Raw genomic sequence first — 13,011 nt, forward strand, 5'->3', positions numbered from 1 at the left:
ACTAAATATAAATTACTAGAACTAGTAAGTGTTCAAGTTTTGATGTTTCATTGTATTCTTGTTTTTAAAAAAAAAGTTTTGCTTTTCTTGATTTCAAAAGTACAGTCATTTTAGAAAAAAATGGAAAATCCAGAAAAGAACAGAAAAAACAATAAATTACCAGTAATTGTTCTACCACAGAAATCACCTCAATTTATATTTTAGAGTTTACCTTTCTAGTTTTGCTTTTTCCTAGCAACTGCAATTTTTTATTTTAGTCTTTGTGCTAGTCTCCTCAGATAAAGGTGTGTACAACAGGAATCTTACAGAATAGAGATCTAAGAAATGAGATCTCTACCTACCCTTGCCCCCTCTTTCATGATAGAAACTACTGATGTTTTTTTTTTGGTCATATCTGGACTTCATATACAGAGTTGGTGACTAAAGGATACAAGTTTATATTTTTGACAGAATCAAAGAAACCAGGGGAAACCTTTTTTTCAGATAAAATTTTAATATAATTATCACACAAAGTTGTATATACATACATATAAGTATTTACAAATATGCAAGCATATGTACACACACTAGAAAGGAATACACAGGAAATAGTGTGTATTAGGATATGAAATTCTGTTTCTTTTAAATTATTTTGTAATTATTTTACACCAAGGCAGGACTATTTTAGTTTCAGAGAATCTTGTATAAATGTATTTGTTCAAGAGCTTCTCTGTCAATATCCTTTTCTGGGAATACATCATAGTTCAGAGGTATCTCTTCAACCCAAGGAGATAACTGTATATTAACCTGAGGGAAAAAAAAGTTGTTCATATTATAAACAAATATGAAAATTACAGAATGAACCTACTCTTTTCAATTTCAAGAAATCAGATTAGTATTACAATGAGAGGGACTAAGTTTTACACGGTGCCACATGAACAATTCTTTGTCATAGTAAATGGCAGGCCTGTGGATTCAGGGACTTAATTAATTTACCTTGATTTGGGAACTTGAAGGGATAAAGAAAATATAGAATAGAGTAATTATTTTAATGTAACTAGTTTAATAAACTAGCTTAAACAATAAAAGATTAAAACAACAATGGGAGTACACAGAGAAACTTCATATAAACACAGTGATGGTGCTAACAAGTTGCATGAAAGGAGCTAATCTCCCTCTATAACCTTCATCAGGCTCTTCTCTTCACACTGCAAACTTGGGTCTCCAAGACACAGAAATTCTGGAGCCACCAATGGATATACCTACTTAAAGAAGTTTTATTAAATTGGAAAGCAATAATGTTATTCAAGAATTCGTATGTAAGGACTCTTTCAAAAACATTTTACTTTGGTAAGTGAAAATCACTTAATTATTTCAATACATAGAAACATTATAAATTGGAGAGCATGCATTTTAAAGGTGTGTTTTTATGAGTATGGAAAAGTACGGCAGAATCACACCACTCACGGGGTTGGGATCTCAAGGGGAGGGAACTGGGGAGATTACCATCATGTCTTCATGTATCTTTGGATTATTTCTCCTGTTATGGTAAACATGACTGTAATTTAGATGACTGACAACAATTTTTAAAGAAGGTATTATTCATGATAGTTTAATTTCTTAAAGGAAGAAATAAGATACTTAAATTTGGCAGGTTATACAAAACGAAAGCATTATGAAAGAAAATGATAATATGATTCTGTATTAAGAAATGCTACAGTATCTCATTGAGAGGTCTCAAAAAGCTTTACAAATATTAATTAACCTTTATAAAAGAGTCAATTTATCAGGATGAATCTTATTATTAAGTATCAACTTTATTTTGCATGGAGAATCTGAGGAATATAGAAGCAGCTTGAGCAAGATTCCAAACTGACCTAGAAGCTAAACTGTGCTCAGGATGTGGCCTCCAGCCCACTTACTGGAGAAAAAGTTATGATGTGGGTGTTTTTCAGTCTCTTACAAATATTTAATAGCATTTGTTAACCTAAAACTGTAACTCCACAGTTAGAAAAATTGGGTGGAGAAGCAAAGGAATCTAGATCAGGATCCGAATGACACTCTCAGAGCTCTGGAGGAATGTGAACAAACCACAAAACAGTTCTTAAGCCATAAGGTTTTGCTACTCTTTCTAGTGTTGTCACTGTGTTCAGACTGAACATTTCTAGGATAGCGTGTAACAGCTATCAGAAAAAAGCAGGAGAAAAGTTTTGACAATAAAAATGCTGGGAAAGAAGCTTACATACCTGAAGACCTGAGAGAGAATCTTCCAGACCTGGCACTGTCACTAACAATGACCCTTGTTTCCTTACATTATGGCAGATATATTCCCAGGCTCTATAACACAGTAAAAACTTCTATGTTAGGTTTTACCAGGTACTGGATATTTTTTTAAAATGAGGATGACAAAAGAATATGCAGCATAGGTGATATCTAGAAATCCAGATGGGCAAAGACGTTAGCCTGCAGGAAACTGACCTGCGGCAACATACTAGTAATCGGCAAATTCCGTTCCTGAAGAGATGTTGGTAAAATCGTGGAGTTACAATACTGAGAGAGATTTAACAAGATGGGGGATTAGGGTTAATACAAGCAATTGTGAGTAAGACCACAAAAAAAGTTTTCAGAACTGATACAGATGTCGAAGCTGGATCATGGTTAAAGCCCCTTCAATTCTTTATGATCTGTCAAACTTTCTACAGAATGGAACAGAGCTGAGGGGAGTGGGTGGGAAAGAGTCATGGAGAAAAGCCACAGAAGCCAGAAAACAAGCAAAGGCTAATAATAAGAATATAATATATAGATCTTTTAAAATAACATCAAGAGTAAAATCATACTTTATTTGGCTGTCAGAAATAGTCAGTGGAAAGCCTTGTGGACAATATGATACCCGAGAAGTTCAGTGTGATCAGCTAGGTTTAAAGCACAGAGGCAGGCCATGTGCACGTGTATATGTCAGAAGGCAGTATCTGACCAGTTTTGATTAGCCTGTAGTGCAGACACGAATGGAATTTCTACACTGCAGGAGTCTTGACAGTACACCCCATTGGGGAGCAGGGGTCAAGCAAAGCAAGGAAGTGCACCCTTTGCAGTGGGGCAGGTGGGCAGCAATGTTGTTTGCATTTACTCTAGTTACAGCAATGGCTATTGGGTTTAGTACATTCTGGAGCTTATTAGGCAAAATGATAACAAATTTTTTTTTCTCAGGTTAGATCTAAAACCAACTAGCAATGTTTGATAATAATTATTGCTGTGCTTGGGCTAGAGCTGTCTGTTGTTTTGATGCAGTTCCCTAAAAATGATGTTTTTTCAAGTCTGTTTAGTAAGACTGAAGAAGCTGATTAGCATGATTTGGCATGGCTCTAAAAATAGCACTTGCTGCTTCTGAGAAGTTGTCATTGCAGTAGTTTACAGGTTTTACTTACTGGAAAAATACACAGAGGTACCTTTTAAACTAAGACTTACTCTACTTGCTACAATATAGAATAATATAAGTAAATGATCAGTTCTGTCAGAATGATTCTAATATCAGGATGCTTTATCTTCTAAATTTTCTCCTGTGTATTGTCATTCATGAAGATAATTAATTATATATATTTAAAATTCATTGCACTTTACTAATTTGGAGAAGTGACTGAACATATGGGGTCAATACCTATTTGGTGAGTCATGCAGAGTTTGCAAATGAATTTTCCAAGATAGCACAAGCATGCGGCAGTTCCAGTATCAAGCTGACCAGTAATATCTGTCATTCTTCAGCATTTAAAATCTTCCTTTATGAATCTTCCAAGAGTTTAAGGTGCTTTTCTCTTTTAACTTCTTATAACGGTATTTGGAGAAGGCAATGGCACCCCACTCCAGTACTCTTGCCTGGAAAAATCCCATGGACGGAGGAGCCTGGTGGGCTACAGTCCATGGGGTCGCTAAGAGTTGGACATGACTGAGCGACTTCACTTTCACTTTTCCCTTTCATGCACTGGAGAAGGAAATGGCAACCCACTCCAGTGTTCTTGCCTGGAGAATCCCAGGGACGGGGGAGCCTGGTGGGCCGCCGTCTGTGGGGTCGCAGAGAGTCGGACACGACTGAAGCGACTTAGCAGCAGCAGCAGCAATGTTGGTATTATTTCATTCTCTAACCATTATGTAATGTTTTGACCACTGGTCATGAAGTTGGTTTTTCCAGTGGTCATGTATGGATGCGAGAGTTGGACTGTGAAGAAAGCTGAGCACCGAAGAATTGATACTTATGAACTGTGGTGTTGGAGAAGACTCTTGAGAGTCCCTTGGACTGCAAGGAGATCCAACCAGTCCATTCTAAAGGACATCAGCCCAGGGTGTTCTTTGGAAGGAATGATGCTAAAGCTGAAACTCCAGTACTTTGGCCACCTCATGTGAAGAGTTGACTCATTGGAAAAGACTCTGATGCTGGGAGGGATTGGGGGCAGGAGGAAAAGGGGATGACAGAGGATGAGATGGCTGGATGGCATTACCGACTTGATGCACCTGAGTTTGAATGAACTCAGGGAGATGGTGATGGACAGGGAGGCCTGGCGTGCTGACATTCATGGGGTCACAAAGAGTCGGACAAGACTGAGCGACTGAACTGAACTGGACTGAACAAGAACTTGAAAAGGTAAAAAGCTACACAAACTCTGTCCACTGGAAATTAAGTTTAAAGAGTGCAATATGATTAAAACAACTGTTCATGTTGTGTTTCTGGTCTTTACCCTGTGAACAAAAAATCATTACCTATTCTGGCTGCTCTTTGATGATATGATTAGTTTTCTGTTGAACAAGTTTCTTTATAAACAATTTACATTGCCAATTTTGTACGGATCTTAACCTAGAAGTAATAGATGTGTGTGCGTGTGTGTGTGTGTGAGAGAGAGAGAGAGAGAGAAGGTAAAGGGATAGCAGACAGAGGTTTAGTCATTCAAGAATCTACTCCATATTAACTGTTTATGGTCTATAATTATACACCTTTTTATTTCTAAGCAGTAGAAATCTCCCTGATGCACTAATCCAAACGTGAATGTAATGTCCTTTCATGCGTATGGAAAGGTGGTTTCCTATATCTAGAGTCACGTATGTCATGGTAAATAAGTTAATAAGCCTAACTGACTAGAAAATCAGTGTCTTGGACTGTAAGAATTTTCAAATTAGAGGAGCCTGTAAGTCTTGATGAGAAGTCAGAAAAGTCACAGGGAACTCCCCACGGTCCAGTGGTTAGGACTCCATGCTTTCACTGCCTAGAGCATGGGTAAGATCCCTGCCTGGGGAACTAAGATCCCACAAGCAATGTAGTATAGTCAAAAATTAAAAAAAAAAGAAACAAACATAAAAAACTGATCACAGATTTGCTAATTTTTCTATTGTTTAAATAGTGGAATAAAGTCTAGGAACCGACTATTACTATCTCAAGAACATTTTAAAAATTTGGTAGTCAGTCATTGTTTTTTAGGTGAATATTCTTATATCTTGTTCTGTAGTCATTTACGCAGTTAATTCCCATCATTTTGTGATAGGATAGCAAAGGACATGTGTTTTTTCAAAGAAAAGAAAACTGAGGCAGAAAAAAATTTAAGACTCACTGGGAACCGACAACTTCTTGCATCCCTGACCGCAAAGCCAAAGCTTGGGTCATGACACCAGTTTCTTTTTTTTTTAATGTATTTATTTATTTTAATTGGAGACTAATTACTTTACAATATTGTAGTGGTTTTTACCATACATTGCATGACACCATTTTCTATCTCCTCAAAATCAGATGTAATATTTTACAAGGTTAGACAACCAAAGTTTATTTTTATTTTCACTTAGACATAACACATTTTCTTTAATATAATCTCCTGAGAGTTGAGGTCATTTCTAAAAAGTTTAATACCACTCCAGGGCCCCAAGTTCAATCTGTGGTAGGGGAATGAAAGTCCTACAAGCCTGGCCATGCCAAAATAAATAAATAAATAACGTACCTGGCCTGTTCTGCCTCATTAAGAAAATATTCGAAGACATTATTCATTATAATAACATCAGCATTCTGCAGAAGTGAACCTTGTGTACAAATGTCTGCATGAAGCACCTAAAGAATGAATTCATGGAAGAGAACAAGGACACCATATCACATAACCACTTAAGAAATAGTTGTTCATTCAATGACATTGTGAGACAGGCAGTAAGGGAGATTCACACTTCTTAAAATGAGAGTACAGTATATTTAATACTAATGCCTATGGAAGATACTTAATATCTAATAAAAACCATAAACTTGTGAAAACTTTATTTTTTAGATAGACTTGTTTATATAGTCATAATTATACTCTCCTCACTCCTAATTCAGAGCTGTTTCTACTGTATCAGTAGTTATGAGTCAAAGGACCTAGGTTCAAATCTGGCTGCATTATCAACTAGGTTTATACATTTGAGTAGTCAAGTGTCTTCACAAATAAAATGGAGTAATATCTGTCCTGATTCACAGAATCAAACGGGACTAAGTAAAGTTTAAAAAGTAATTTGTAAAATGTTAATACAAATATGTTAACTGGCCTTGTCTGACTCTTCATCCAAAATTTACTTGAATATATTATCTATCCAAGAAAGCAAACAAAATAATTTATTAAAAAATTATATACCTCAAAAAATTACCTTAGACTATAATCAATAAGTCTTGTAGAACACACGCAAGATAACATGAAGAAATATTTATTTACTCAAGAGCAAAGCAAATTAACTTTTATTTTAAAAGAAGAGAAAAAGTTTTTTGTATTATATGATTTTTTTTCCAAAAAAACACTTAGTCTTACAAATAAATAATATTCAGAGGTATTTTTCAGAATGTTTAAATCTTGATTTCTTTTTTTTTTTTTTAATTTTATTTTTAAACTTTACAATATTGTATTAGTTTTGCAAATATCAAAATGCATCCATCACAGGTATACATGTGCTCCCCATCCTGAACCCTCCTCCCTCCTCCCTCCCCATACCATCCCTCTGGGTCATCCCAGTGCACTAGCCCCAAGCATCCAGTATCGTGCATTGAACCTGGACTGGCATCTCGTTTCATACATGATATTTTACATGTTTCAATGCCATTCTCCCAAATCTTCCCACCCTCTTGATTTCTAATTAAATTGATATTCCTGTTATTTATGTGATTTATTATGTAACAGCAGTGTGTTTTTGTTCACTAAATATGGAATAGTGAGAAAAATCTATAAATTTAATATTGGACAATGAATTCTCTTTGATCACTTGCCTCTCAATTTATAAGATGAGAGAGAGAAAAAAAGGAAGGATGAAAGGAGGAAGAGAATGAAAAGCTTTCCTTCTATAAAAAGGGGAAGGCTAGATTCTGAATCTTACTAAGATATGTCTTTGAATATTAGATTGAACTGAACACCAGAGATCCTTAGATACTCAGTACTTCTCTGCACAGCCATTAGAAGTGTAGGATCACTAGTGAAATGATAAGGACTATGGCATTAACCAAAAAACTTCCTTTCCCCTTTCTGGTTATTTTTTCCCTTACCTATAAAAAACAGAAAATTTCTGTCATAGCCCAACTTAGGGGATCCTTCTCCCATGAACTGTTATTCTGTGGTACCCACAATTCCTCTTGCAAGTTTATAAAAGACGATAAAGAACTGAGAGCATTACTTAATCTTTTTGCTTACTTGCAACATTCAGGGTTTAATTAAATACACATCTGACAACATGAAGATATTTAAAATTGCTGCTAACAAATCTATAGTTGATATGAAAAAACTTAGAAAAAAGATTCTACTTTCTAATAAATTGAGGAGGAAGAGAAAAGTATGAGTGGAACATAATGATAATAATTCATCTTCATTATTGTTATAAAATGTTAACTCAATCTATTTCCATACAACAGCAATGAAGGATAGGTTCAAAAATTTTCCAACTCCAATGCAGAAGAATCTTGGCTAAATTTGCTACACAATGGATAACAGAATAAATATTTTAAAAAGTACCTTTATTCTGTCAGTGAACTGATACTTTTTTATGACCATTTCCTGCAACTGGCAAAAGTCTCCATTCAGTTCTACTCCATACAGTTGTGATGCTGAACTGTAAAGATAACCCTAAAATATGAAGACACATGATACAAAAGAATTAACTTTTAGTTGTGGATTTCTTTCTACTTGAAATTTTAAAAGTCAAACTTTTAAAACAGAATTCAATAAACTAAAAATAAAAGTAAAGATAAATAACATTACATAATTTATATAAAACAACTTCAAGAACTTAGACTCTTACTCATCAAGACCTCAATTGTAGTTTATTAATTTCCATTATTTAAAAGTAATTTTATCTTATTTATCAAATATTACTATTTTAAGCCCTCCCTTTATGTATATTTGTAGAACAATACATTTTTTCCAAATAAAGGCTAAACTTCCTAAAAGCATAAAAATAAAGTAATAATGGTTTTAAGGATTGATTTCTTACTTTTCTCAATAAAGCTGCATTCAACAAAATTGGAAATAAGGAAAGTGATCACAAATAGATTCTTTCTTTAATACCCTATTTCTTGGAATTTCTTGGAATGTTACATCAGGGCAAAGTAAGGACGGTGTTAACCTATCGGAAATATGATGGACACTCAGCACAGTCTGACATAAGATGTGGGTGGCAGGAGGTGTGTCCTGTTTAGCTTATGGAAGCCAGCTTGCTGTTCGGTAAGTCCATCAAAGATAACTGGCCATCGGTTAACAACGATCATCAAAAACAGACTATGTATTATTACCTATCTATTTTTGGTTGTAATAACAAAAACAATCTAGAAGGAGAGGTCAAATCATATTCTGAAGATCATTTTACATCAACTAACACTTATTTGTAAGCTCAATTTATATTTATAGCTCACCACATATATTTAGAGTATGTTCAACAAAGCTTATGCATGTACTCAAAAAAAAAATATTGTTGACTGAATCAGGGACCTCTATAGAGGAAAATGACCATATGTTTAAACTCATTGATGCTACCAAACACTTGCACAGTCACAATTATTCAGCTATATTTGTTTCTAACAAATAAAAAAATAAACAAGAGTGGACAAAATATGGTAAACAATCATAATCTCTAATGTTCGCCAAGCAAAATCAGCAGATAAACTGTACTTTCTATTATGGCTGTCTTTTCTAACTGTAGAATAAAAGTCAATGCTGAAAAATAAATGAAGCATGAAAGGGTTAACTGTTTCTGTTTAGAGCAGGCAGTGATGCTGGGAACAGACAGAGCCTGTTCCTGGCATGAACTTCTACTGCTGCTGGCCACATGTTTTAACACGTCTGCTAATGACAACCAGAAACCACATTTCAGTTTTTTTGATAAAACCATTTAAGAATATTAAAAATATTCATGATTTGAATTCTTTTTAAAGAGTCACATTGAACTGATATCTCAGACACAAAAATCTACGTTCAGACTTTGGAATCACTGAAAACCACGGTGTGTCCTGTGTCCAAGATGATATCATTTGCCTTGCTCACTTACAGGTGAGGATATTGATGCCAGGGGTGTGGAGTGATTTGCTCATGGCTGTAAGCAATTCCCTAGTCGAGCGAATTTGTCAGTTTTATAAGAGCTCTTATCAAAGCTCAGTGTGCTATACTATTTTATGACAGGACAGAAAATGGAGTTAGAAGCACGGTGAGTGAGTGACAGAATACCAAAGTGTTATGAGGGCCATCTGTTCCTGTTTTGCTGAAATTCCTTCACTTGTGTGACAGAGACAAACCAGAAAAGGAGATCAGAGAGCTGGCCTTTGAAAAGTCCCAATTCAATACACTATTTTAACCATATTACTCTATTACTCTAATAAATAAAGCCAAGCTGTCACCTTAGATGGTGGCAGGCAAAACTGTTGCTAGAAGAAGAAAGTATTTCCAAATGTTGCCTATGTCCACAAGTTGGACTTTACCCCATAAAGGACGGTGCCAAGCCTGGAGCCAACGTCAACCAAGACCTTTCCCGACAGATCGGGGAGTACGTGATGATAAATGAATTTCAATTCCATGAGAGAGAAGGAATGAGAAATAAATCCTGGAGAATGAGAACAAATATTAAATTTTGCTTGAGGATTAACAATTCCATTCTGTACTTCTAATTCTTTCACCTATAAAGTATATTTCATGCTTTTCTTAATTGATGAAAGCCATTCAGAGGTTATTTGGAAAACATTAGTGTGATAACTTTGCACTCATTCACTCTGAACTGTAAGACACAAGAATAAACGCACAATCTCTGACATTTAGGGCACTAGAAAACGGTTACTCAGCTGGCTGTCCTTACCCCCATGCTTCTCATCTCTTTCTCTACCACCCTCTAGGGTGGCCTAGGCCTTTCCCTTCCTCGTCTCCCAATGAACCGCTTTTCCCTGAGACTGCTTCCTAATTCCCATAGCACCTGTTTTCCTCATTCTACCCCAGAGGCATCCACAGAGCCGCCACCTCTCGCTACATAGACTGTAAACTACCAAATGAATGACCATCTCTGGAGTGTGGCACCCTGCCCAACCTAAAAGCGTGGTCTGAAAAGCTGGAGATGGGTGGTATGGGAGGAGGTTAAGACACTCCTAAATTGTTATTTCCCTTAGTTTAATTGCTATAATTTCTAGCCTCCTAGCCCATTTTCTCACTCCATTATTTCTATAATGAAATACTTGGGAGAGCCTGAGTCTGTTTTTTCTGATATGGAGGTAACCCAAAGATTTTCTTTATTGTGTGCTAGTACATAATCTAATGGTCAGGAAATTTTGATCATAACTAATGAATGGTGGCAAATAAAATGGAAGCAAGCAGGCTAATCCCTAGAAGGAAAAAAAGGGTGACTAGGCCTCAGAAGTAACACTGGAGGTGGTGGGGTGCAAAGGCACTGAGTACCACAGTCCTTATCTCCCCTCGTCCTCACTGCCCTCTTTGCCACATCAGTGCTTCTGCCCTAGGCTACAGTCGTCATTAGTGTCTTAAAGCTGACAAGCTCCTTTCATATAGGGAAGAAGAGCCCCACACCGTCACAGCTTTCTCACAGTCACTGTAGTTATCTGGGCTGGTCTGGGCACCCAGTCACTATTTATAATCTGATTTTTATGAGAAAATGCATCCTAATCTCCAAATTTTTCTTTGTCGAACATAGCTCTTCTATAAATTTCTGTACATCAGACCTGATACGGTGTTATAGTTAGAATTCAGTTTTTAATTTCCCCTCTATTGTTCTTGTCTAAGTCTTTTTCTATTCTGTGAACTTCAACCACTTCAAATGGCAACTATGAGCACTATTTAAAAATAGAATCTTAAAGCAGTAAACCAGGGTAGTTTCACCCCCAACTATAATACAGGTACAATAAATTTGTATTAGCTACATATTACAAATTTGGTAGTAGTGAACTTTTGAGAATAATAATATCTAAGATTAGTAACATGAGCACATTACTACTCACCCACTCTAAGCAATGCCTCAACATCTAGGTTGGCAGGGAGACTGAAATAGCACGTTTAAAGTATACCCTAGACAATCATATCCCGTTTGAACAAAAGATATAGTAACAGAAGAGTTTACATCTTAGCAGCATGGAGTCAGTCTAGTTTCCTGTTTGAAACACAGGTGTTGCATTTGAGGGACAGACATGCAGGAGACTATTACTAGAGCTGTCCTGTGTTACAGACAGGAGATGCTCCATGTGGTCAAATCACCGCCTGCATAAACTCTCAAGATTATCCATCTCTGTCCTCTAAGTTCACGCCCATCCAACAATATTGGATTACTATCTGACTTCACAAGTAGATAGTTTTATGGGGAGAAAGTTTTCAGCTCCCTTGGCAGTTATATTTCTCACTATAAATAAATCACCGCTATGGATAAATGTAAATCTTTTTTGAGTATATAAAGTATGAGTTAGTTTTCCTATATTCAACCACTTCCAATTAGTTTCAGGACCTGAGAAGTCACCTCCTATTAAATATGTTCAGTAAAAAGCAGAAATACTCCCGTGGGGGACATGAAGTGGCCTAACCTCCCTGGACAATGTTTCTATTTAGTTTCTCTGATTTCAGTAATTGGTAATAGCTAGGTTGCAGGTTGGCCTTTTGCTTTAAAAAAAAAACCAAAAACAGTGAATGCCTGGTCAAGAATCTGCATAGTCATGACATGTAAGGAAAAGCGCACACGAAGTCGTCAGGTTTGCAGGCTGGAGTGCCCACCTAGAGGTGCCGTCTGATGTGAGCCGCACACAACACAGTAGTTTCTGCTCATTTTTCCTTCCTCACATAATGAATCAATAAAGTCTTCATCGTAAAGGAATGCATCAACGTGAACTGTGGGTTCTGGCTGCTGCTGTATCTGGTGGAAAGAAGAAAAACATCAAAAGAAACAGAGTACAAAGAAGTCTCTTTTTATTGCTAAATAAGGCAAAACATCAGTGGTTCATATGCTGAAGTTCTGAGAGCAACAACAACCAGAAAGACGAGTTTCGCTTATGGAAGTCGGCAACTCAGCTCTGCTTTCATGCTATTTTTGAGACACTGGCAACTTGCTATTTGACCATGTCATGATGCAAAACATGGCTATGAGAAACAGATAAAAATTTTAGTTGAAAGGAGTATTCTGAGATCATTTTGTCCATCCTAAGTAATATACTTTACAAATAAGGAAACATACCCAGAGAGATTTCTCCCAAGAAACGACACTAGTTAGTTCAGAGGGAGAATAGAAACTAATACCATGTCTTCTGAGTCCTACATGACAGGGACTTATCCATCAAAATACTTGGCAAGTAATCTTTTCCCAGAAGCAAAGTTTTCAAATAATAAAAAATGTTTAGTAAAATTCCATGCTTACAAATAATAACACTTAATGCTGGTAGTACATGATATAACAGCAAGCAGCTACAAAGCAAAAAGAAGTTTGATCCCTTCTACTTCAACGATAATAAAGAATCAACAAAAGAGTGAACTTCACCCTTGATAAAAGTCAGGGAAATGGAACAGGGCAGAGAAAACCAAGACAATTACA

The 13,011-nt window shown here is 36.1% G+C and overlaps 1 protein-coding gene across 4 annotated transcripts in view; it reads right to left on the reverse strand.

Moving 5' to 3' along the window:
- Positions 1-472: 472 nt before the first annotated feature.
- Positions 473-13,011, reverse strand: part of LOC613444 (RIKEN cDNA 2700097O09Rik-like) — a 29,251-nt gene continuing 16,712 nt past the window's right edge. For 2 of the 4 annotated variants that reach the window (XM_005222052.4, XM_015459286.3), the window contains exons 3-8: positions 12,201-12,339; positions 9,923-10,044; positions 7,968-8,078; positions 5,952-6,058; positions 2,226-2,316; positions 473-786 (exon numbers count right to left, since the gene is read on the reverse strand). In XM_005222052.4, coding sequence (XP_005222109.1) covers positions 670-786; positions 2,226-2,316; positions 5,952-6,058; positions 7,968-8,078; positions 9,923-10,044; positions 12,201-12,339 — 687 coding nt within the window. In that variant the 3' untranslated portion in view covers positions 473-669. The remainder of the gene's footprint in view (positions 787-2,225; positions 2,317-5,951; positions 6,059-7,967; positions 8,079-9,922; positions 10,045-12,200; positions 12,340-13,011) is intronic. The other 2 variants (NM_001076273.1, XM_005222053.5) reach the window with 2 other exon arrangements.

This window comes from Bos taurus, chromosome 21 (assembly GCF_002263795.3).
Source record: "Bos taurus isolate L1 Dominette 01449 registration number 42190680 breed Hereford chromosome 21, ARS-UCD2.0, whole genome shotgun sequence".
NCBI lineage: Eukaryota > Metazoa > Chordata > Mammalia > Artiodactyla > Bovidae > Bos > Bos taurus.